The 25,617-nt window shown below is 36.5% G+C and overlaps 1 protein-coding gene across 1 annotated transcript in view; it reads right to left on the bottom strand.

Moving 5' to 3' along the window:
• The window catches only part of Ankrd50 (ankyrin repeat domain 50), a 39,090-nt gene extending 14,328 nt beyond the window's left edge, over window positions 1–24,762 (bottom strand). Inside the window, exon 1 of the mRNA XM_010611243.3 lies at window positions 23,496–24,762. Coding sequence (XP_010609545.1) covers window positions 23,496–24,007 — 512 coding nt within the window. The 5' untranslated portion in view covers window positions 24,008–24,762. The remainder of the gene's footprint in view (window positions 1–23,495) is intronic.
• Window positions 24,763–25,617: the final 855 nt, after the last annotated feature.

Raw genomic sequence — 25,617 nt, 5'->3', positions numbered from 1 at the left:
AAAACACATAAATTCATTTGAAGCTTGAAGAATATAAAGACCAGTGAACAAAGTATAAGAGAAAAGAATTATGAAATGAATAAAGGCTGGGGGGCGGTTGTAAGATTCTATCATGAAGTTTACACTCTTCCCTAAAAATACTAAGCAGCTACACCACTTGGGTAATTACACCACTCAAAATTTTTCTTAGTGCCTCATAAATGCTCAATAAATTTGCTTTATGAATGAATGGCACTGAGTGGAAAAGTTGCCACCTTTAAAATATTACATAAAACATTCAGTAAACTCAGAATTCCTATATTCATTTCTCAATTATTTCCAAGTCACCTACTTGGGAACATATACACCAACAGGTAAAAAGAGCCACATTTTTCTGTCAAGTTTGCATTTCATCATTTGTAAAAAGAAAAATCTCTCCAAAGTATACATAAACAAACCATGAGTAGTTCAGTCTAAAATAAATTTTTCCATGTTTGTGGATATATATTTATTACAAAAGAGATAATGGATAATGTGTTAGGTAGGATAGCATACTCATACACAGATAATCACTTTATTATTTACTTTTGTTTGTTTGCTTTTGAGATAAGGTATTGCTATGTAGTCTAGGCTGGCCTTGAACTCACTACATAGCACAGTCTGGCCTTTTGCAACTCTCAGTGATTCTCCTACCTCAGCTTCCCAAGTGCTAGGATTACAGGCATGCGCCACCATGCTGGGCTAGTCACCCTATTTAAAAGCAGCAGTATCCTAGAAGGTCTTACTTTCATATACAGTATGTGTCTTATTAAATATCTAATATTTCTTAGCTTCATTATTAAGATTTAGCCAACCTGTCTTACAATCTTAGTAATCTCATTAATTCAATTTAAAATGCATGTTAGATTTCACCATTGTAATCTTTCTTGAATAGGAGTACTGGCAGAGCCATCTCTTTATAGCTGACTTTTTGATTTCCAGGCAGAAGGGCAGTGGAAAGACCATTAGGGTAATTTGGAAATGAAACACATCCATTGTTCTTTTTCTTTAATACAGTAAATTTATGTACTGCCTTTTGTTTTGTTTTGGTTTTTTTCTTTTAAAAGTTGCTCTAAATGAAGTACAAGGTATGTATAATTAGATGATAAACACATAGATAATGTAAAATACCTCCCTCCAAGTTACAATTATTAATTTTGAACATCAGGTTTCAGCTTGCTTGTTCAGGTATAGAGAATCAGTGTTCTTCTAGGACATACAACAAAACAAGTCAGACAAATGGCACATTTGAGACTTTTGCTGTATCTATCAGAAAGCAAGGGTCACAGAGCAACCAACTAGCCCCAAATCTAGGGGGACCAAGACAACTGCAGACTGACACAGAGCACAGACACAGAGGACAAGCACAGCCGCACAGGGAAGGAGCAGCTAGACACCAGGTGTGTGGGAAGGGGCTGGGGAGTGGTCAGCTACAAAACTGGAGGAAGAGAATGTGGGGCTTCCAGGGCTGATAACAAATGTGAAAATCCACACCCTCTTCCAGACATTTTTACTGATCCTGTAGGGCTTTATTTTATTTAATGGAACAATCCTGGCTGGGAAGAACATGGAATGAAAGCTCCACCCAGATTATTTTCCAATATATATCCTATGGAAAAGCCTCAGTATGATGTGAGGTGAACACTACTACCCTTAGGCAATGAGTAAAAACTCACCGTAGCCTACATCAGAATGGAGAGAGCCACTGAGATGACCTCATCCAAGACCTAGGGGCACAAGGTTAACTTAATCAGAAAACACCTCCATCTTCATCCTTCCATGAACTGCTAAATGACTGCAAAAGGGAAAAATGTAAGAGCTGTAAGGGAAGTAGATATTCAGAAAAGCCATCTGGAAAATCAGCCCTGCCCTAAACACAAGTATTGCTAGAGGGGTTGAAGCCTAAGGTGTACTAACAGTGGTACAGCAACTGCAAATCTTCAGTACCCTAATTCCTGACTATATTAATGCACCCTTTCCCCTTTTCTCCACATTAAAGGCCAAAACAGGAAAAAAACGAAAACGAAAACAAACATGGACCCATTTCCAAACACCAAAACTGTTACTGCCTCAACTGTTTCACATAAAATATCCGGCTTTCAACAAACAATTAAAGGGCTGTGGATTTAGCTCTGCTGTGCTACCTCCTGCCTAGCAAGCACAAGGTTGTGAGCTCGATCCCTAGAACCAAAAATAAACAAAAAAACCCCAAATAATTATAAAATTCTATAATAACAAAAATTATTCTACAAAAACACAAAGTTTAAGGATACATAGCATGCATTTTTAAAATTTATTATAAAGCCAGTGCAATCAAGCTAGCATCATGGCATTTGCTAAAGACAGACACTCTAAAAACAGGCCAGCAAAAATACAGGAGGTTGAATTTTTTTAAAATTTCAAAGATAATTCAATTAAAACAAGAAAAATTTTCCCACAAATGATGTGGACCAGAGCAGCATGGCTGAAGTCAGATCCCAGCCTGGACTCCACCATGACCCCAGAGGCTTAGGAACACCTGCCCAAACCAAAAGCCCACCCAGAAAAAAGCTGCACAAGCACACAAACTTCAGCCAAAGGCCTACCATATAGCATCTGTGAGTGCCCACAGATCCTGGGGAGCAGTGGTGTGAACTACAGCAGCACAGCTGCAGGCAGATCCCAGTCAGGGGCCACTCCCAATGAATCCACACCACTAGGGTACACAGGCAACACCCAAGGGGATTGCTGGAAAAGAGCTACACAGGAACACAAGTAACGCTAGAGCTCACCCCAACACCATTAATAAGTGCGTGGTGACCCTAGCCAGAAGCCTACTCAGGCACCAGGAACTTGGGTGCACAACCCCCAGCCAAAGGCCCTCCCAGAGAACAGATACATGGAGCCCCAGCAAGAGACACTCCTAGATACCATTCCAAGTGTGCACAAGCCCCCAGCCAGAAGCCCACCTAGACAGGTCAGCTCAGGGATCTAGGAAGCTACCATTCTGAACCCAGGAATTAATATACTGCTGAGCAGCAGAAAAAAGGCTGCTTTGTGGCTTGCTTAGAATTGAAGATCACTGGGTGAGCAGAAAGTTGTCTCAACAAAAGCACAGCAGGCTGTATCTGTTGAGTAAAGAAGTCTCAGAACCAGACTTCCAGGTCACCTAAGGCAACCCCAGAGGGAAATGAGATGGAACAAGATACTCAACCACCTGGACTCCCTGAAAAAATAAAATCAGAAATTATTTATCAGATAATAGCAGAGATTGTGCCCATACATAAGACATGATTAATAAATCTAGAGCAGACACAGATAAAAAAACAGGAGCTGAGGAACATGACGGATTACGACATAGGAAACAAACGGAGTCCCTAATACAAATGCAAACAGATTTCTAGGAGATTAAAAACTTCATTGAAAGTTTAGGCAGCAGAACAAGCCAATAACGAGGACAGAATTTCAGATATAGAAGATAGAATTGAAATTAGTGTCCAGGAAAAGAAAAGTCGCTTAAAAATAGTAAGGGACCACAAAAGACAAATCCAGCAGCTGCTAGATGATTCAAAGAAGGATAACATAAGACTAATCAGAGTCAATGAAGAAACAGGAAAGAGTTCAGATGACATAAAAAAAAAAAAAAAAAAGAATTGTTCACAGAAGTAATAGCAGAAAACTTCCCAATTAGGGAAAAAGAACTTGACACACAGATACATGAGGCTTATAGGGCTCCACTTAGCCATGATTAAAAAAAAAAATCTACACATAGGCATATAATAATTAAGATTCCAGAAACCCAACAGAAGAACAAAATTCTACAAGCAGTTTGAGATAAGAAACAAATCAATAAAAAGGAAAGTCAACCAGAATCTCAACAGACTTCTCAACACTCAACTCTCAAGGCAAGAGCTTGGAGTGACGTATTTCAAGCCCTAAAAGAAAACAGCTTCCAACCCAAAGTGATGAACTCTGTAAAACTATCTTTCAAAACTGATGGAGAAATAAGATACTTTCATGACAAAGAGCACCCGAGGAACTTCATGAATACTAACCAGCCCTCCAAAAAAATTTAAACAATACCCTAGGAAAAGACAATGAGGATCACATCTCTAGGAAACCCAGCAAATGAATCCATCAGGCATGACAAGAAATTACATGCAAAGGGGAAAAATCCAACAAAAAGAAAAAGTCATGACAAGGATAAGTCAATGCATGTCAATTATAACCATTGATGTTAATGGTCTCAATTCACCAATCAAAATAAATAGACTGGCAGAATATGTCAAGAAGAATGATCCAACTATATGCTGCATACAAAAAACACACTTAATTCAAAAAGAAACTCATGGAGTGAAAGCTAAAAGGTGGAAAATAATACTACATGTAACAGGAACCCAGGAAAAAGTAGGAGTAGCTATCCTCTTTGCAGATCAAGTGGCTTTCAAACCAACACTGATTAAGAGATCAAGAAGGACACTACGTCTTTGGAAAGGGAACAAGAGGAACAGATGACAATCATAAATTCATATGCACCAAACACTAGTGTGCCCAAATATATAAAATAAATACTAACAGACATGAAAAATCAAATAAGCACTAATATAATAATGGTGAGGGACCTCAATACTCCACTGTCACAAATGGATCAAGTAGACCTAAAATAAACAATGAAATACTAGAACTGAAACTCTTAAATGGATGAACCTAACAGGTATTTACAGAGTGTTCCAGCATACAAAATCAGAATACACATTTTTTTCAGCTGTACATGGGTCATTCTCCAAAATATACCATGAACTCGCTCAAAGAACATGTTTAAGTAAGTGCAAAGGAACTCAAGTGATCCTCCATATATTATCAGACAATAGTGCAATGTAACTGGAGATGAATAGCAAAAGAAACGGCAAGAATTTCATAAACACATGGAAATTGAACAACATACTTCTCAATAATGAATGGGTCACAGAGGAATTTAAAGAAGAAATCAGATAGTTCCTACAAAAAAAAATGACAACACAACATATCAGAATCTATGGGACACAATGAAAGCAATCTTACAGGGGAAATTCATAGCAGTGAACAGCAGTCATATTAGGAAAACAGAGCAAGCTCAATTAAACGTAATAGTGAACATCAAGCTTCTAGAAAAAGAAGAGTAGGACAATCCCAAGCTCATTCAAGGGAGGAAATTATAAAGATCAGAGCAGAAATCAATGCAATGGAGACTAAGAGAACAATACAAAAAAAATTTTTTTAAATCAATGAAGCCAAAAGTTTTTTCTTCAAAAGAATAAACTAAACAAAAATTGACAAGCCCTTAGCCAACCTCATAAAAAAAAAAAAAAAGAAAAGGAAAGAAAAGGCTGAAACCCATGGAAATAGGAATGCAAAGGGTGAAATTACAACACACCCAGCAGAAATCCAGAGGATCATTAATACCTACTTCAAGAACCTTTCCAACAATAAGATGGAAAATATAGAAGAAATAGACAGGTTTCTAGATTCATATGAATTAGCAAAGTTAAACAAAGATGATCTAAAAATTCTAAACAACGCAATATCAATCAGTGAAATTAAAAACTTACCAACTAAGAAAAGCCTGGGCACCAAATGGGCTGTAGAATTCACTGTGAAGTGTACAAGACATTTAGAGAGGAACTATTGCCACTATGCTTTAAACTCTTCAATGAAATTGCAAGGGAAGCAATACTCCCAAATTCATTCATTGAAGCAAGCATCACCTTGATCTCCAAAGCAGAGAAAGACCCAAATAAAGAGAACCATAGGCCAATCTCACTAATAAACACAGATGCAAAAATACTTACTAAGACAATAGCAAACAGAATGCACAAAATCATCAAGAAGATCATACACCCTGACCAAGTGGGATTCATCCCAGAGATGCAGGGATGGTTCAACATACACAAATCAATGGAATACACTGTATTAATGGAGCCAAGAACAAAAACCATACGAACATCTTAAAAGATGCAGAAAAAGCATTCAAAATCCAACACACATTCATGATTAAAAAAAAAAAAAAGCCACAAAAAATAGGAATAGCAGTCTCTATCTCAATCTGATAAAAGCCATCTATAAAAAACCAACACCTAATAGCATACTAAATGGTCAAAAACTGAAATCCTTCACACTAAAATCATGAACAAGACAATGTTGTCAACTGTCACCACTCCTGTTCAATACAGTTTTGGTAACATTAGCCACAGCAATTAGACAACAGAAAGAAATAAAAGGAGTAAAGATAGGAAATGAAGTCAAACTGTCATTATTTGAAGGTGACATGATACTCTATATAGAAGACCCCCTAAAAATTCTATCTAAAGTCTTCTAGATTTAATAACCAAATTCAGTAAAGTGGCTGAATACAAGGTCAACACACAAAAATCAATAGCTTTCCTGTACACAAACAACAGACTCATGAACAACAGGCTCACTGAGAGAAATGGGGAAAATAATTCCTTTCACAATAGAAACCAAAAAATTGAAATATCTAGGAATCAACCTAACAAAAGAAATCAAAGGCCTCTACTCTGAAAACTACAGCACTCTGAAAAAAGAGATCAAAGATGGTATCAGAAAATGTAAAGACATACCTTGCTCCTGGGTAGCAAGAATCAACATAGTGAAAATGGCCATACTTCCAAAACTGCTCTACAGATTCAAAGCAATCTAACTGAAATTCCAGCACTATAGTTCACAGACCTTGAGAAAACAATCCAAAATTCTATTTGGAACAAAAAGCAAACTAGAATAGCAAAAGCAATTCAGGGCAATAAAGACAAGATAAGGGATATCACAATCCCCAAGTTGAAACTATACTACAAAGCTACTGTGATAAAAATAGCATGGTATTAGCAAAGAAACAGATCTGAGGACCAGTGGAACCGATCAGAAGATCAGAAAAAACTTCTGCCACACTCAGCCACCTTGTCTTTGACAAAGAAGCCAAATACCCTCACTGGAGGAAAGATAGCCTCTTTAATAAATGGTGCTGGACAAACTGGGTTTCAATTTGGCAAAGATTAAAACAGCCTATATCTCTCACCATGCACTAAACTAAAATTAAAATAGATTAAAGATCTAAACATTAAAACAGAAACAGTAAATCAGCTGGAAGAACTCTTGAAGGCATTGGTGTAGGAAGTTTTCATGAATAAAACCTCAGTTGCCGTGAACTAGCACAAGTGGTATCTCTTTTTATTAAAATGCTTCTGCACAGCAAAAGAAACCACCAACAGTGTGAAGAGACAACCCACAATGTGGGGAAAACTTTTCACCAGTTGTTCCTCAGTCAAAGGTCTACTATGTAAAATATATAAAGAACTTTTAAAAATCAGACCTTCCAAATTTAAAGATCCAATCAAAAAATGGACATATGAAATGAACGGACATTTCTCACACAAAAGAGTAGAAATAGCAAATGAATATATGAAAAACTGTTCAACATCACTGGTCATTCGAGAAATGCAAATGAAAACAACACTGAGATTCCACCTCACCCCAGAAAGAATGGCTGCTATCATGAAATCAACCAATAACAAATGCTAGAAGGGTTGTGGGGAAAGAGGAACCCTGCTCCACTACTGGTGGGAGTGTAGAATGGGGCAAGTGCTGTGTATGGAGACACCTCAAAGAACAAGGATTGGAAGTCCCATTTGATCCAGGTATTTCCCTGCTGGGTATCTTCCCCAAAGAATTAAAAGAATCATACCACAGTGATATATGTGCACCTATGTTCATAGCAGCACAGTTTGTTACAGCTAAAACTTGGAAGTAGTCCAACTACCCATCAACTGGAGACTGGATAAAGAAAATATAGTTTGTTTTTGTTTTTTTCTAATGGAGTACTACTGAGACATAAGAATGAAAAATTAGTGATAAACTTAAAGTGTAAAAAAGGATAAAAATGTAAAATGATATTGTGTAATAGAAAAAAGGTCAAAAGGTATAGGGGAAGTGGGAGGGATAGGGGAAAGATAAGAAGGGAAAAGAAAAAAACTGTGAAAAGGAAGAATATGGAAACAAAGTCTTTGTAATAGGGAAGGGTGGAGGGGGTGAAGGGAGGCCAGGGGAATGGGCAAAAAAATAAGAACAAAGGTGAATCATACAAAGGCACAAGATCCCAATGATGAATGTAACTATATTATAGATCTAAAATATACCAATAAAGAAAAAAATGAGAAATTAGAGATATTTATAGCTAAATGGATGCACAATGATGCAACACTCAATTGAAATAAATAGAACACACACGTGTAAGTACTGAATAAATAGTTTCTCTAGTGTGAGAAACTGAATGTGTAAATAATGACTAAAATGTATTAATAGCTAATCTGAAATAGGAAGAAAAGGGACAAAAAGGAAGGGGAAATTGGAGGGGTAGGTGAAATGAAAGAGGGGAATAGAATTAATATCAGAAAATTAAAAAATGGAAATAGTCTTTGAAGATAGGGAGGGGTAGAGGGGTTGAAGGGAGGACAGAGGAAGGGGGAAAAAATAAGAACCAAGAAGGATTATGTAAAGGTGCAAATTTCCAATGATGAAGGCCATTAAACCTTAAATGTACCAGAAAAATTAACTATAAAAAAAAGAAATAAGATAAAACCACAATACGTATCTCTCATCTTTTATACAAAAGGGATCACAAATTTAAGTGTAAAAGTATAAAACTTCTAGAAGAAAATCTCTGTGATATTGACTTAGGGAAAGAGTTCTGTCCACAAAACAAACAGAACTTGGAAACCATGGGCCAGGGATTTAGCTCAGTGGATCCACTGCATGCCTTGCAAGAGCAAGGACCCGAGTTCAATACCTGGTAGCAAAAAAAAAAAAAGAACTTAGAAGCCTTGCTTTTATTAAAATTAATTTTTAGACACTGTTATGTGAATGAATAGAAAAGTTGAAGGCTAAAGACTGGCAGAATCTATTTTTAATAAAGCAAATTTCTGACTAAAGATATATCCAGAATATATAAAGAACCCTCAAAGCAATAAGAAAATATTTTTTTAATGGACTAGAACAGACATTTTAGAAGACACAATGGTATTAAGCATGTTAAAATGTGCTCATTAGTTGTAAGAGAAATTGAAATTAGGCTCATATTGAGATACCACTAGACATCTATTAGAATTGCTGAAATACATTAAAACCGCAGTAACAACCAAGTCCTGGTGCTCTGTGTAGCACTGATACTGCCATCTCCCAAAGGCACACAACTTCTCAAATTTTGGTACTCTCCTAAATAGACCTACCCTGTGGCCAACAGTCCCATTTCTTGGTATTTACCTAAGTAAATTTTAAAAAAATCTATACATAAATGTTTATAGATTTGTTTATAATGTCCCCAAAGTAGAAACAACTCAGATACTGTCCAACTGGTAAGTGGATAAATAACCTGTGGCAAAGCCATACAGGAGCATTCTGTTCTGTCACTAAAGGAAACAACAACAAAATCCACTACTCACACAAGGCAGATGAATCTTAAATGTATTTTCTAAGCGAAAGGACCCACATACAAAAGGCTGCATCTGTATGACACTTGGCAAAAGCAAAACTGTGAGGCTAAAATTTAGATCAGTGTTTGCCATAGACTGGAGTGAGAAGAGGAGTTTACTACTAAACAAGAGCAAATCGGAATTTGAGGGGTGACAGAACTGTTCTATATCATGGTGTATTTTCTTGATTCTACGCATCTGTAAAAATTATAGACCTATATTTCACAGACATTCAATTTTACTGCAGGCAAACTAAAATAAAAAATAATAAAAAAATATTACCATTAATGTCTCTTTGAAAAACAAACCACATTGCTTGGTATATTCCAGGTAGTCACAATACTCAGAACTCAGAGGAGACTAATTCTGTCTAATACATGTAACACAGAGTAATTCATTAAAACAGTTTTCATAAATGAGCCGAATGATTTCCAGTTCATACTCTGAGGTGCATGTGCAGACTATTAACTCTGAAGTCACTCATCAAAATCCACCTAGCCCAAGCAAGACTCTAACCTCATCAACCTGATCTTGCTTCTCTGAACATACCTCCTTTCACCCTCAGGATTTTCATATATGCTCTCTACTCTCCTGCTACACTTCATTCTTCTTTTACTTCATCCTTTGGAGCTCAGTTCAAATATCACTAATTCAGAGAGGCCTTCCTGACCACACCGCTCAGTGTAAACCCAAACTAGGTAGGGTTCTTTAAAGATATACTGCCAGAGAAACCATGGTAGTTTAGTATCTACTTTCAAACACTATGAGGGAGAAGGAATTACTACATTCACCACTGCAACTCTAGCAGCTAGCATAGGACCCTGTAAAATGTGAATGACCTATACATATCTACTGAATGAAAGAATGAGTGGGTACACTGCTGATACACAGAACAGTGCTTATCGTTTCTAGTCTTACATCTTAAATATAAACACCACTTCACTGTCGGCTTACATTCAGCTCACAGGGGCTTGTGCTAGGTAAACTGTACTGTCAACTTGACTGGACCACCAGGTGTACAGATATGGGTCAAACATTACCCTATGCTTGTCTGTGAGGCGGTTTAGATGATGTTAATGTGTGAATCTGGAGGCTATAGAGTAGACTACTCCAGAATGTGGCCATGAGGGCCATGTTCTATCAGTTGAAAGCCTGAATAGAACAAAAAAACTGCTGACACCTGACTGCTTGAGCTAGACTATCAGTCTTTTCCGGTCTTTGGACTCAAAAGCATCAGCTTTTTTGGGTCTCAAGAATGCTAGCATAGATTAGAACTTAAACTTTCAGCCCTCCTGATTTGCTATACCTGAAATTCAAACTGAAATATCACCTCATCTTTCCTAGGTTTCCAGTTTGCTAACTACAGGTCTTAAAATTTCTCAGCCTTCATAATTATGTGACCTAATTTCTTATTATATATCTACTTATTAGAATTTTTATCTGGAGAACTCTAATACAGGACTTACTATAAAACTTTTCCCTCATAGATATTTTCTTAAATTTATTTTCATATAAATTTTGAGGTTTAAAAAAATATTTATTCTTCATTTTACACTTATACTTGCAAAATATATAATAAGGAACTCCAAAGAAGAAAGGAGGTAAAAATAAAACTCAAAATGCTCAGAAAGAAGGCAACAAACTCAAGAATCAGAATATGTATTTATAAGCCAAATCAAAGTAATTTATAAAACTTCCAAAAATTTAAAGAAAATGCATTTGCAATTTTCAGAAAAATAAATATTGGTGTAAAATTCACTTTTTAAAAAACATAATAAGCAAAAGCACAAATCCAATAAAAATGGATAGAACCAGGAATCTCTTGTTCCTAGAGACTCCTGCAAGATAGTAGGTGGGAGGCAGCACAAAATTCCTGCCAAAACTACTAGGTAAAAACTGGATAAACTGCAGAATCTGTATTTTCTTTAAGATATAAGAGGGTTGTTGAAGCAAGAAAATGAGTTGAATTAAAACTCCAGGGAACAGGAGCTCTTCAAAGAGAGAGGAAAAATGACATGCTGGTTTCTCCCCAGGGTCATTTCCTGATTTGGGAGGCATACGGTGATTATAAGCACAAACTGAGAATTCAGTTTGGCCCACCCTGAGAGACTCTACCAAGGGAAAAACCCAGCAAGACTTTTCAGAGGTCAGTCATGTTCCTTTCAAAGAGCAAAGTGCAAACATGAAGTGTCCTGAACACAAGACTAATCTTCCCCAAACTACTTACTAAGTTCTGGGCTGTGCTTAAGCGACTGGGGAACTAGGCCAAGAAAGTCTAGAGCCAATGCAAGATATCTCAATACAAGATATCTCATAGTTTGTATGCTGGAAACAAAATTCTGCTTGCTTTAAACACAAAACTCAAGAGATTTCTAAGTATTTGAAGCTAAAAGGGGCAGGGAGCTAAAAAGCTAAACATAAATGTTACTTGGGAAATAAGTGAATAACTAAGACTTAAAGACCTGAGGGGAGATAACAAACTTTGGATCAAAAGTTTGGTGAAGATCATGCCAAAAGACCAGAAATGAACCAGAGGTCTTATTTGAAGACCACATAGCAGCTTGGCCTAACTTCATCTCCAATTGCAGCAGCCCCTCACCTTATCTGGTCCCACAACAGGAATGCCCTCTCTGACAAGTCAACATCATTTCAAACTGTAAGATCACCTAACACATTGTCTGACACACAACTTAGACGGAAAGCAAGAATTAAGAATCTACAGGAAAAGGAGATAATGATGCAGATGGAGAAGTAATCCAGGTATTTCATTACTGTATGCTAAAATAACAGAATATGTTGAAGAAAGCATAGTTGGATAAAAATTTAAGATGGAAAAGTCCAACAAAAAATAAAATTTGCAAAATCAAAAATTAAAATTCTGTCCTAGATATAAAAGTATAATGTTTGACACTAGGAATTCTGGATGCACTCAACGCCATTTGATTGCAATAGACAGGAATAAAAATTCAAAACATAAAGTACTTTAACAATACCGGCCGGGGATTTAGCTCAGTGGTTCAGTGGCCTGCCTTGCAAGCGCAATGACCCGAGTTCAATCCCCTGGTGACCTAGTAGAGGGATAGAAACTCAAATACATACTACTACGCAAATAGAAACTGACAGAATTTCAAAGGGCAGTTTGGAACCATCTCATAGACTAGAATTTAAACATACAGAGTATGAGCCAGCAATTTCACTCCTTGGTATGTAAGTTGGAATCACCTTTGTTATGGTTTATATCTAGATGTCCCCAGGAGCTTCGTTTGGAAGGTGATTGGATTACGGGACTTACAGCTGACTTCCTGTTAGAGGTGGGGTCTGGTTGAAAGAGGCAGTTTACTGGGGGTGTGCTCCTCCCATCACTCTCCCTTCCTCCCCAGCCCTAAGGTGGGCAGGCTTCCTTGGCTCAGGCCCTTCCACCAGGCCGCTTCTGCCTGGAAGCCAGCCATCACGTCCACCTCTACAAACTGTGAGCTACTTTGACCCACAACTTAAAGGAGAGGTTTAAATTTCAAATACAGAAAATACTGATAGATATAATTCACACAAACTAAAGTTCTCTGGAGTGCTCAATAACTTTTAAAAGTATACAGGGGAGTCTAAAACCAAAATGTTTGAAACCATTTCTATTTTAAAAAATGAATAAAACTAAAGCATATAACAAATACATGTGTACCTATGTGCTTACCCTTATCTGCAAGGCAGGTGGTGAAACCACTGAGAGCTAAGTCCCTGGCCCTAGTCAAACTATATTGATAGGAGACATCACTAGAGGAGTGTGACAACAGAATGAGGAAGGATACATAGAAGTTTCAAGTGTCAATTATTGAAAACAGAACACAAAATACAGATTTGAAACAAACATGGCAAGAATGGGTGGGTGAAGGTAGGTCTGCTTTTCTATTTACCCTCCTATCTAACTGAAACATTGTAGCGGGTAGGAGCAATCCATCGCATGCCTCATAAAGTCCTTTTTTACAGCCATATATTTCTCCCTTTGGGGCCATTAATTTTTTCCTTTAGCTTCCTGTGAAGTCCACTATTTGCAAGCTGTTCCTCTGAGCAGAAACTTAATACACATATTAACTTAAAGCTCAAGTTTTTTTCTCTTTCCAAATGAATATGACTTTTAAATGATAATCTCTCAGACACAAGAACACACATGAACTATGGATTTATGAAAGAAAAGCAGAGTAGACCTCATAGGAGTCTCATCATATAATATAAATCTGATACTTTTAAGATTTACAGTTGATAAAAACTAATTTCAACATGATTTGAAGACAAAAATAAAATAACCAAAATATTTATTTTTTTCATCTATAACTATATAATCTATATGTATAAAATGCTCCACAAAAAACCCAGAATATTCTAAAATATTATTAAAATAATACAAATTATCAGTGTAGCCAAAATTATAATGTTTTAAGTTAAAATAAGTAGTTAATGACTTCCTACTATATTCTAAGCCCCGAGGACATAGATAGGCATGTACTCTGCTCATTTGATTAGGTAAAAGAAAATCAAATTTTAAAATGCCAAAAGAATTCCAGAAAATTACTGAAAATTAAGGAAAGCAGACAAAATAAGATGATATGATTTAAGAAAATGATTCAGGGATACAGATGTAACTCAATGATAGAACGCTTGCCTAGAATGCACAGTGCCTAGAATTCAATCTCTACCACCACACACACACACACACACACACACACACACACACACACACACAATAAAAAAACAGGATGGAAAGACTTCTGTAGATAGAGTGAAAAGGAAGAGCTCACAGGGGAGGAAATGTCTTTAGTGGCACCTAAAATATGATAGGGTAAACAGCCACATACAAATCAGCTGGATGAACGGCAATGAACAACGGTAAAAGCCAAAGTCAAAAGCCAAGCACAGGATGGATCACAAAGAGCTCAGGTTTTATTCTAAAAGCAGAAAAAACATATTGGCAGGTTTTAAGTTGGGAAGTGACATGATCAGATACTTTGTTTTGTGAAGATAAAAGGGACAACAATAGTAACGTGACCAGTCAAAAGGCAACTGCTACAGTATAAGTAACAGATAATAGACTGGTACAATGAAGCAGACAAATAAAGGGATTTCTCCATCCTGGATATAAAATAAAAGCAAGTGACGAATTCAGTATAGGGGATGAGCAAAACTAAGATGACTCAGGTTTTTAATGAAAAATAATGACTTTCCATTTGAAATATTTTCTTAGTTTTCTGTTACCATTGGCTATTTTCACAATAGTGGTATATCAAAATCCCAGCTCTCAGTGACTTTAAAATAACAATCATGTCTACTTCTTTCGTGCCTATGTGCCTGTTGATCTCCAACAGGCTTTGAGTCAATCTGCAGGTTTGGGCCAGGTTGGGGCCTGTCTCCACACCTCTTCTAGTCCTTGGGCCAGAGGGTTAGCCAGACCATGTCCTTATCCTGTTATGTTCCCATGGTGATGGCAGAAGCATGAGACAACAAACCAATTTCAATTCTTGGGTCTGCTAACATCCCACTGACTGAAGCAAACCTTGTGGTTAAGTGAGAATCACATGGCGGGAGAAGTAGTCTTCTCTAACAAAAAGACTTGTGGTATCATATGCTAAAAACCATGGATACAAGGAGGGAAGAAGAACAGAGAAAATAATTCAACCCATCACAGTGTCTATGTGTTCAAACCATGAGACTTAATTGTAAAAGGAACTAGTTTCTGCAAAGCTTCAAATCATTCTTCAAAATAACCACAAGAAAGACAGAATTTGGCCCCATGATGAAGCAATTAAATGAATATTTCAAACTCTATCTTACTACCAAAAACTAAATTTAGCTATGTATGTTTACAATTGAAAGAAAATGCCATTAGGACTATTTCTGAGGTTAGAACAACATCATAGAGAGCAACTGGACTGAAATTTAAAACAATTAAAATTATATAGTCAAAGACATCAGTGAAACAACTAGAGTGTAAAGACAGGCAACCAGCACACACTTTAAAGAGATTTTTTTAAGAACAGAAATATAAATATTTTCCTCATAAAATTAAACCATTTTACTTCATCAAATTAAAAAATACAGCAAATAGCTAAAGGAAATGGTTAAAAAAAAACTTTAAAATTTACAAAATATAACAATAGGTTTGTATCTTTACTCAGTATATGGCGTTCTTATTAAATGTTAAGAAAATAAGTATATTCTACACCTACAAGTTTTAACACTGCTTATTATTCTTTAAAAACATTTCTTAAAAGAACAAACGTGTTTGCCAGGTGTGGTGGCACACACCTGTAATCCCAGCACTCAGGAGCAGTCTGAGGCAGGAGGATTGCTGTGAGTTTGAGACCAGCCTGGGCTACAGAGTGAGTTCCAGGTCAGTCTCAACTACATAGTGAGACCCTGCCTCAAAAAAAAAAAAAGAATTAAGGTGCTTAATATATGATGAGGCTATAGAAATATGATACATACCTTAGATGACAAAACTAAATCATCAAGAAAATTTAAAGGTAAGCTGAGAAATTTGAACTTGTTATGCAGGTTATCCTAGGCTCAGAAGAATGACCTAATGAAACCACTGTGTAACTGCGCAAAATGAAATACGTAGACTAACGAGAAATAAGTGAATAAAAATTCTAGAGTAGGGTAGGAGAGTTTAAGAAACACTCCAACAAAAATATTAAGTATCTAAGACTAGTCATATAACAGAAAATAATCAGAGCAAATTGTAGAACCCAGCCTGGAAAAGTGCTCCTCAAACTTCAGAATCCAAAGGATTCACTTAGAGGCCTTATTAAAAAGAAGATTCTGACTCAGTAGACGACGATTCTACCTTTCTAACAACCTCCCATGTGATGCCAATACTCCTATTTTAAGATCACTTTTGAGGAGAAAGGGCCTAGGAAATAAGAATCATTATAGAACTTAAGATTCAATTTTCCCAGAATTCCAAATAATAGCCAAGCTTCAAATTACATGCTTTCTTATCTTCCTGTCTTTCCTTGTTAGGATTTACCAAAGATGTTTTCGCATTTATTCTTGTGAATATTAGTTTATCTTATTTCTTCCCACTTAACTCTTAACTTCTTGGCTCATCCCTTTGGCCCTTTAACTTAACATACAATTGGTACACAGCCAGCACTGAGTATTTAACAAATGAACAGAAAGACTAGAAGAGAAGCCAGTTTGAAGACACAAAAGCCAAGAAAAAAGATATACGTTAACCAGAATAAAGAGAAAAGCTGTTAGTGCAGATTTGATTATCTTATTAGATATGTGCACTGGTAGCGATCTAAGTAAATAATATGCTTACATGAGTTTTTATAAAAAAGCATGTAAGAAAGTTTTGTCAGGCAAATTTTCTGAGTGAACCTAGAGTAAGAACTACCAAAGATTGGAGTTAGCAGGGGATGCTAAAAGGAAGAAAGTATGGAAAATTAAATATTATCAAGTAGATCATCTATAATTAAAGGCAGATTGAGTCACAAATTCAAAGGCAATTATGCATACATATACTTATGCAAATATGTAGCAAAAGAAGTCAGATTTTGGTACGTATCAAGGTGATAAAGAAGAGGAAGTAAATATAGACACAAATTTAAATCAGCCGGATAGCAAATTTAGGGGAGAAAAAAATATAGTTTCCTTTTTGAGGAGACTAAAAAAATACCATGTGTAAAAATGCCTACTGAAAATGCCTACAGAAGGCTGGCAAATGTAAATAAATGGTGATCTTGGTAGAAGACAGAGAGCACAGGGACTGACTCAAATTAGAACATGCTAGTCACATATAGAAAGCAGCTAATACAGGTCCCCAACATTACTGCTTTAGCAGAATGGGACCCCAGTACTGTCAAGAACAAACAAAAATGTGGATATGTTTGTGAAAATGCCTGAATTGGGTAAAAAAAAAAAAAAATTAACTTGCAGGGTATCACTTTCTTCTATGATCTAAAAATGAATGCGCCAAAGTACATAAAAAGACTGCATAACAGAACTAAGAGTGTGGTGACTTTAAGTAGATAAATATGCAAACAGGAGCAACGTGTGACACCAGTACAGTAGAAGTGATGAGAAGTAGAAGGAAGACAGTTTCAGCAAATGATAAAGAGCTCCAGGAACCCAGGGAAGCAGTGCTCACATGGAAGGAAAAAGGGAGCCAATCTAGGGTACACAGAAAAGAAGGGGAGGTAGGAGGGTCTGAATGAATGTAGGGCCCTCTCAGAACTAAAAATGATTTAACACAAAGTGGAAAATTACACAATTCAATGAAAAATGATCTCAGACTAAAAAAACAAAAATGTAAATTTTGCTTACAAAAATACGACGACTCATTTCTTATTTAAATTCGGAGAAAAAGACAGTTTACGGGGATTTTTAAATTAAACAATTTTTTTTTTTTTGTACTGGCTGGCGGTGGAACCACTGAGCCAAATCCAAGGCCCTAAACAATATTTAAGAATAGATAATGGCAGTTATCTTGGACAGTATTAGTTATACAATACAGATTATGGAAGTAGACTACTTTGCCATAAAACACACCACAAGAGAGGCGAAAGAAGCAGCAGGCCCTTGTGTTCTCAGCCCCTTTGTTGAGTGTGCCAAAAATACTTGGAGACAGTTGAGGGGAGAGATAGATATCTGCCACTTAAAACTATCTGGAATAATGCCATATTCATACACGCTACAGAGTAGAAAGGTTAAAAGATTAACAGTCACTATACCAGTCTGGTCTAACCTAAATAAAAAAACACTGTTACTTTCTTTCTTATTCAAGAGGTTCAGCCTCCTTTCAGTTAGGCCCAACATTTTCTAGCATTATGAATCATCTGAAAGATAATTATTTCACAATGATATGCAAACTGTTATACAATACACCACGGTAAATATAAAAAATTTATCAGGCACGAATAATGTCATGAAGAAGCACATGTCTAATAGCGATAAGATATATGCATAAATAACTACAACGTAAGGTACAAACCTACAGAGATATAAATGAAGGACCATAAATTCTCCCAGAGAAAGAGAAAAACGTTAGAAAGAATATTCACACTTTCAAGGATTCCTATTTGATATAAAAAAATGTCAGTTTGAACTCCGAGTTTGTAATCTTTGTCTAACAAGTTATGCTGCTTTTCACCACTAATGTTATCTTTTCTGTTACTAAACTCTCAAAGTCTACATTCATTCATTTTTAATTTTCCATCATAATTTTATTCCACTTACACTTACTTTGTGCTATCTTCAGGGGAAGATATTTATTTTTCCTATCAACAGTACATAGAACAAACTCTTGATAAGTAATAAAGGAAAACTGGTGTCATATATAGAAAAGTCATATTTGGTCCTGAATATTGTTAAACAGAAATAAAAGAAGAGAAAGATATGAACAGGAACAAAGATTTTATTTCCAGGTTCTATATCTATCTGAATCTCCAAAAAGTCCCTTCAGTTACATGCCCATTGAGAGTAAGATTCAGAAATGAGTTTCTAGTTGAAAGAAATAGCATCTTTTAGTTCTAGTTGACTGATAGAATCATCTTCGGTTCTCCTAAACCAGACAGGATACCTAAGGCTACTTTATAATTTAGATCCTTGCTCTGCTTGTCAAAAATAACTGGAATTTGTTTTACACTTACTTATAGGGCTCCTTAGGAAACTCAAACATTAACTATAGAAAAGACACATAAGAGAGAAAAATACATAAAACTCTGGAGGATGTAGAATGAAAGAAGTCAGCTTTTCGTTTTCAAAAGAAATAAAATGTAATCATTATCTACTTGGTCTCCTAACAGAAATGGGTTTTTTTTGTTGTTGTTGTTTTTGTTTGGTTGGTTTTTTTGAGACAGGGTCTCACTATGTAGTTGAGACTGACCTGGAACTCACTCAAGCCCAGGCTGGTCTTGAACTCCCAAGTGCAGGGATTGCAGGCGTGTACCGCCACACCCAGGAGAAATGGGTTTTTAAAAAGCAAACCAATGCTAAGGACTAAAAGTGTAGGGAAAGTGGGAAGGGTAGGGGAAAGGGAATAAGGGAAAAGAAAAAAATATGAGAAAATGAAAAAATGGAAATAAAGTGTTTGTAAATGGGGAGGGGAGGTGGGGGTGAAGGGAGGACAGGGACAAAGGGAAAAAAATGAGAACCAAGACTTGTCATGTAGAGGTACAAGATCCCAGTAATAAATGTAACTGTACTGTATACCTAGAATGTACCAATAAACTCAATAAAAAGAAAAAAAAAAAGTAAACCAATGCTATTAGCTAAGAACAAAATGAAAAAAGCATACCATCAAAAAAAAAAAATCAATGTGAGAAACTGAAAGTGTAAATAAGGACTAAAAGATATAATAGATGATGTGAAATAGGAAGAAAAGGGACAAAGGGGAAGGGGAAATGAGAGGGGTAGGGAAAAGGAAAGAAGGGAATGGAATATGAGAAAATGAAAAATAATGGAAACAAAGTCTTTGTAGATAGGGAGGGAGGGGCTGAAGGGAGGGCAGGGGGATGTGGAAAAAAATAAGAACCAGGATTGATTACGTAAAGGTAGAAAGTTCCAACAATAAATGTCATTATAGTGTATATCTTAAATGTACCAATAAAATTAATTTTTTAAAAATCAATGTGTCATTATTCAACATTTCCTTTAACAGATCACATAATTCTATGCTAATCATAACAAGTATTTACTTCAGATGTCACTCTCTTTATAGAAATAAAATAAACCTTAAGGTTAGAATTTAACCTCCATGAAGGCAAGGACTTCTGTTTGTTGTACTCATCGCTTCATCTCCACTTGAACCTGTCCAACACGTGCTAAGTTGTCAACACAAAGCTCAGCTCAAGTATTTTTTAGAAAGTCTCTTTTTTTCAATATCTGCTGTAAGAATTAATGAATGAATGTTGGAAGAAATTCGGTGAAAACTAAATCTATGAAATATTCTGTGCCACAGAAGAAGGGAAAGTGGCAATATGTAGATTAAAATGACATTCGGCTCAGTTTTTCTTTGATATAAAGGAAAATGGTTTTAATAAACATTAATCCACAATTACTACTTAACCATATCATTTAATGTAAGTCAGCTTGTAGTACTACAAATTTTGTTTTGTATTAAGAGTAAAAAAATACAAAAAAATTAAGAAATAAAACAAAGCAAAAGTAAATGGATCACTTCTCTCCAAGTTCTTCAGCTTTACAGAAGACTTTTAAATAACTAAGATGTTTTCTTTATCAATTTTCTATTACTAATACGTATGTATATCAAGTCTTTGGTATTATCAAATCTTAAGAAAGCCACAATAAACTGTCTTCGGATTTTATTTTCGCCAGAGTAAAAAAAAGGTTTTACTCCTCTTTGCCTACATTGATTTCCTACCTGTATCTCCCTCAAAATACTGTTACCTTTGAAAACAGTAGACTCTGACCTGTTGCCTACCTGTTGAATTATATCTACCTCTGCCTAAATAAAATTTATTCCTATGAAAAGTCTCAAAAGGACTTATTTAAAAAGGCAGTTGTCTTAGTCCATTGTCTGCTGCTAAAACAAAAACCTCAGATTGGGTACTGTGTAAGCGACAAAGGTTAACTGGATTCACAATTCTGGGGGGTAGCAGTCCAAGATTGCGGGCTACATCTGGAGAAGGGCTTCCTGCTGGTTAATCTGGTAGAGAAGCAAGCAAGCAGAGATACAGAAGTATGGACTGAGAACACAAAGAGATTAGTATCTGCTGTCAATCAGAAAAGCAGTACTGGTGTGGTTTTACACACAGCTCTAATTGCTGCTCTGTTTCCCTTCAATTAGCTAGTAACTGCAAATCACAGAAAAAAAGTAGGAGGAACATCTGAGTAAGAGAAATATTTTCAGGGGAAAAAAAATCAATGCTATAGTGAAAGATAAGCTTAGGATCAGAATATATTAAAAATTTAGTTATTAGAATTTTAAACATTTGAACAGGTATGAGAAATTTCCATATAAATTCCAATGAATTATAAATTTACCTTAGGGCCAGCCTATACTAACCTGTGAAGGTGATCTGTTTTAGGTGTCAACCTAAATTAGCTGACAAAAATTAAAACAAAGATTAAATTTTGGTTCACTGACTATTGAAGTAAGTATATTTAGAAAAAACAATGAGGAAGCGTTGTTTAGATACTCAGATCTTGTTTTTTAAATAGGAAATGTTTCCTATTAAAGACTACACTACTTCATACAGTGAGTCAATATTGAATATTCTCTTATCAAACCTGGCAGTTCACATCTGTGCCATACACATTAACAGATTTCCTCATGGATTTACAAATGATGCTAACAGTTTTAAATCTGAATTTGATGGCCAAGAGCAAAAGATAAAAGATTTTCCCTGAGTTTTATTAGATTGCATTTACCTATTTAAAGGTCTACAAAACTATTACACTTCATAAAACCAATCCCGTGGCTGACTTTAATAATCCCTTTCCATGTTTAAATCCTATCATGCTGCATTATCACTCACTATCACTTATATGGGTAATCAGAAAACTGCACTCACACCAGTCTGACACAGCCCCTGCTTTCCAACTTCACTGCACACAAACTTCTACTCTTCCCATTACGTTCTTCAAAAAATTCCTATAATTAAAAATATATACAGATGTAATTAAAATTCAATTCTGCCAACTTCTACCCTATAACCTTGGCCAATTTACTCGGGCTTTCTGGTCCTTAGTTTCTTCATCAATAAAATCGGAATAATAATAATACGTCACAGGAGTGTGAAAGTTAAGTAGTTTAATATTTGTACGGCATTTACAACAGTGACTAATACATTGTTTGCTGTGACTACTTTTCAAACATTATAGATTTTATACATGATTTCGTTGCCATTCAATTCCCATTCAAATTCTTCCTAGGTACATATGCACAGAGAAACACACACAAATTCTCCAGTGCGTTGTAAATGCTATAATCCTTCAGGCACAAACCATTACCTGCTAAGAACTAGTTACTGCAGCAGAGAAAAAAGTGTATAATTGAAATAATTCAAGATGTAAGGTAATAGCAAGCACAAGACAACAATGTATGTGGTACTTTTTCAATGAGCAGTGATAGGCTAAAAATTATTTGCAACAAATTACAGTTTGTTTTTTAACAGAATCTGAACCACTTAAAAACAACTCATATAGGGCTGGGGATTTAGCTCAGAGGTTCTGCCACCTGCCTCGCAAGCACAAGGGCCTGAATTCAATTCCCGGTACAAAAAAAAAAAAAAAATTATATAGACAAATCCATTTATCATGGAAAAATGGCAAATTTTTCCATGATAAATGAGTGGTTCTTCGTACCAATCACTGTAAGTACTAAAATGATACCTTTTAAAATATATATATATATATATATATCACTATATCACCCAAATTTTTAATTTCTTAGTAGAATAAATCTCAAACAACATGTACAATCTGTCCAGATTCTCAAGGCCAATGACCTGTTAAAGAAAAACTCTCACTGAGGGTCAGGGATTTAGCTCAGTGGCACTGCACTTGCCTCTCATGCGCAAGGTCCTGAGTTCAATCCCCAGTACCCCCAAAAAAACTCACTTAAAGAAATACTACCACTATAAACAAAGGTACTACAGACTATATTGAGAGTTCCTCTAAACTGAGCTCTACATACAGAATAGTTTACCCTCCCTGAAAACTGCAGCCCAGTTTCCAGGGAGTCAATTGTTCTTCACTACCATAAGAACAAATTTCCCTCATCACTTACAAGTACAGTTAGAAAAGTAACACTCAGCTATTATTAAACAATTATACTTACCTTTAATCCATGCACTATGCAATACAAAACTTAAATTTCCTTCATTAAAGCTTAACAGCTGTAATTATAAGCACTGATGAAGCCCAAATGTACAGTACTGATAAATGCACCTCACAAGGTAAAAAAAGAAAAAGTTACTTTTAATCATTACACAGCACCCTAAACGGCATCCTTACTGTTACCTTTTAAATGCTTCGGCCGGGTTTCTCTCGCATTCTCCAGGTTGTAAGAGGCTTTGGACTGCTGGATCTCTCAGTTTGTCCTCATATCCTGGGAGTAGTCCACTGCGGCAAATCTGGGAAACCAGGCTTCTAATAAAACCTCCAACACACAAAGTATCAGAGTCCTGGGCTTTGCAGAAATGGAAGGCCAAAGCCTGGCGATGTAAACCTCTCTGCAAGCTTGTAGGTGAACTTGGCCACAAGAGCTCTGTGCACAGGGCTGTCTTGCCACTGCCAGGCCCTCCTATCAACAACACACCCCAGGCAGCTCCCTTTCCAGAGACAGCACTAGCATTATTCCCAGAATTCATCACAAGGGGTGGTGTGTTGACAGTACTGTTGCAGCAGTTTGTTTTCTCTTGGAGGCAGTGCTGGAGCTTGTGGAAAACCCACTCTCTACAGTAAAACTGCTTCCCTTGCAGTAAACTTGTTTGTGCCATTTTGCAGACTTTCTCTTCCCAAGGATTAGTCATAATAGGGTTTTTATCTTCAATGTTTGCTAGAATCTGGTTACATCAACACAGGTCTCTACATCCATTTGGACATAATTTGCAAATTCAGCTAACTGTAAATGAGAAGAGTAACAAGTCACAGTAAAATTCTACAGCCACAGAGTCCATTTGGCAAAAGAATGTGCATGACTTTATTTGGCTCCATATTCTTGATTAGCAGAACACATATTACATTAATTGTTGAACTGATGAAAACAAGACTGGTGCCAAAGCTCAGCAACGCTTTTGCTGTATCTTGATGGACCATACAACTCCATGGTCGTATCTGGAGCTTATGTGATTGTAGATGTTTCAAGTCTACAGATGAGACAATACATCTGGAAACTAAAAAGAAAGTCCAACCTTTCAATTAACACAAAATACCTTTCCAGATTCCAAGTGTTAATGCTGTATCTGAAATGCAGATGTAGAAAAGCTGCCCATTATCTTAAACGTCATCTACGAGAAGACATTTATATAGTACTTAGGTAGCTCTGTGTTTCTTGTTGAAGGATGATCACTAACTGTACTAGTTCTTGCCAGTTTCAGGCATCTGCATAACTGCCAGAACTGTTTCAGATTATAGTCTCTTATGTGGCAGAAATGACAAACCACTGTTAACACCTTCTTAACTCAAAGGATTCATAAAATGCATTTTTCACGACAGCAGATTCTTAATGAATCTGTTCACAGCTTCCTCGACTTTACGATGTCCAGGTAACCAACAATTTCCATAAGTAACTAAAATGAAACAAGCAAAAGTATTTCAGTCTTAAATATGACACAATAAACGTACTTATCAAAGGACACGATTCATAAATTAAGGTAATCTCAAAAATCCACATACTTCATCTCTGGCACTTTCAGAAAGTTGGATGATTACCCCAAAATTAATTCATTTCCCGTTTTGTATTTTTCTTCTTCTATGGATTTGCTTCTGAAGCGGTCAGATTTTAATCAAATTAACCTAATTTTTAAAACCGCTCTGTGGAAAGTGGGGAAAAAGATACTTTAAGCACCTAAAGTAACATCTGTAATTCCAGCTAAAAAGCTCTTTCCAACTGGCTCGGCAGAATAGCGCCACCAAGGAAGCTCTATTAACTTGCACAGTCCAGTCAGTCAAGGACTCTGTCTACTTGACTAGCCACACTTCTTTGTTGATAGTTTGCAAAATCTAAGGAAAGAATACAGGGTTGCAGCCGGATAGGAACTGGTTTAAAAAAATAAGGGGAAATTGGATGATTGCTCTTACATGATTACATGAATGCTACATCAAACGCAAGTTAAAAGGTGGATCTTTCTTTTTTCTGAACCAAGGACGGCGGTTCAGGATGGGGGAAAGGAACAGAGTCTCCACTTAGGCCCGAGAAAAGGCTGCTGGGGAGCTCCCTGCCGAGGCAGGAAAGGAACCAGGAGCAGTGTGCTTCAGTGCTGGTGGGTGTCTGCCTACAGTTCCGGCCTCGGCTCGCAGACAGACAAAAGGAACTCCAGGATTCCCAGCGCCGGGAAGCCCACTGGGTCCGAGCCGCCCCTAGGAGCTACAGGGGGCCACCTCGGAGCAGCCTCCAGCGGAGGTGCAGCCGGGAGCTGAG

The sequence above is a fragment of the Fukomys damarensis genome, unplaced genomic scaffold (assembly GCF_012274545.1).
Source record: "Fukomys damarensis isolate Sample0158 unplaced genomic scaffold, DMR_v1.0_HiC HiC_scaffold_38, whole genome shotgun sequence".
NCBI lineage: Eukaryota > Metazoa > Chordata > Mammalia > Rodentia > Bathyergidae > Fukomys > Fukomys damarensis.
The sequence above is the reverse complement of the archived record's forward strand: the minus strand, read 5'-3'. Positions and strand labels throughout refer to the sequence as shown.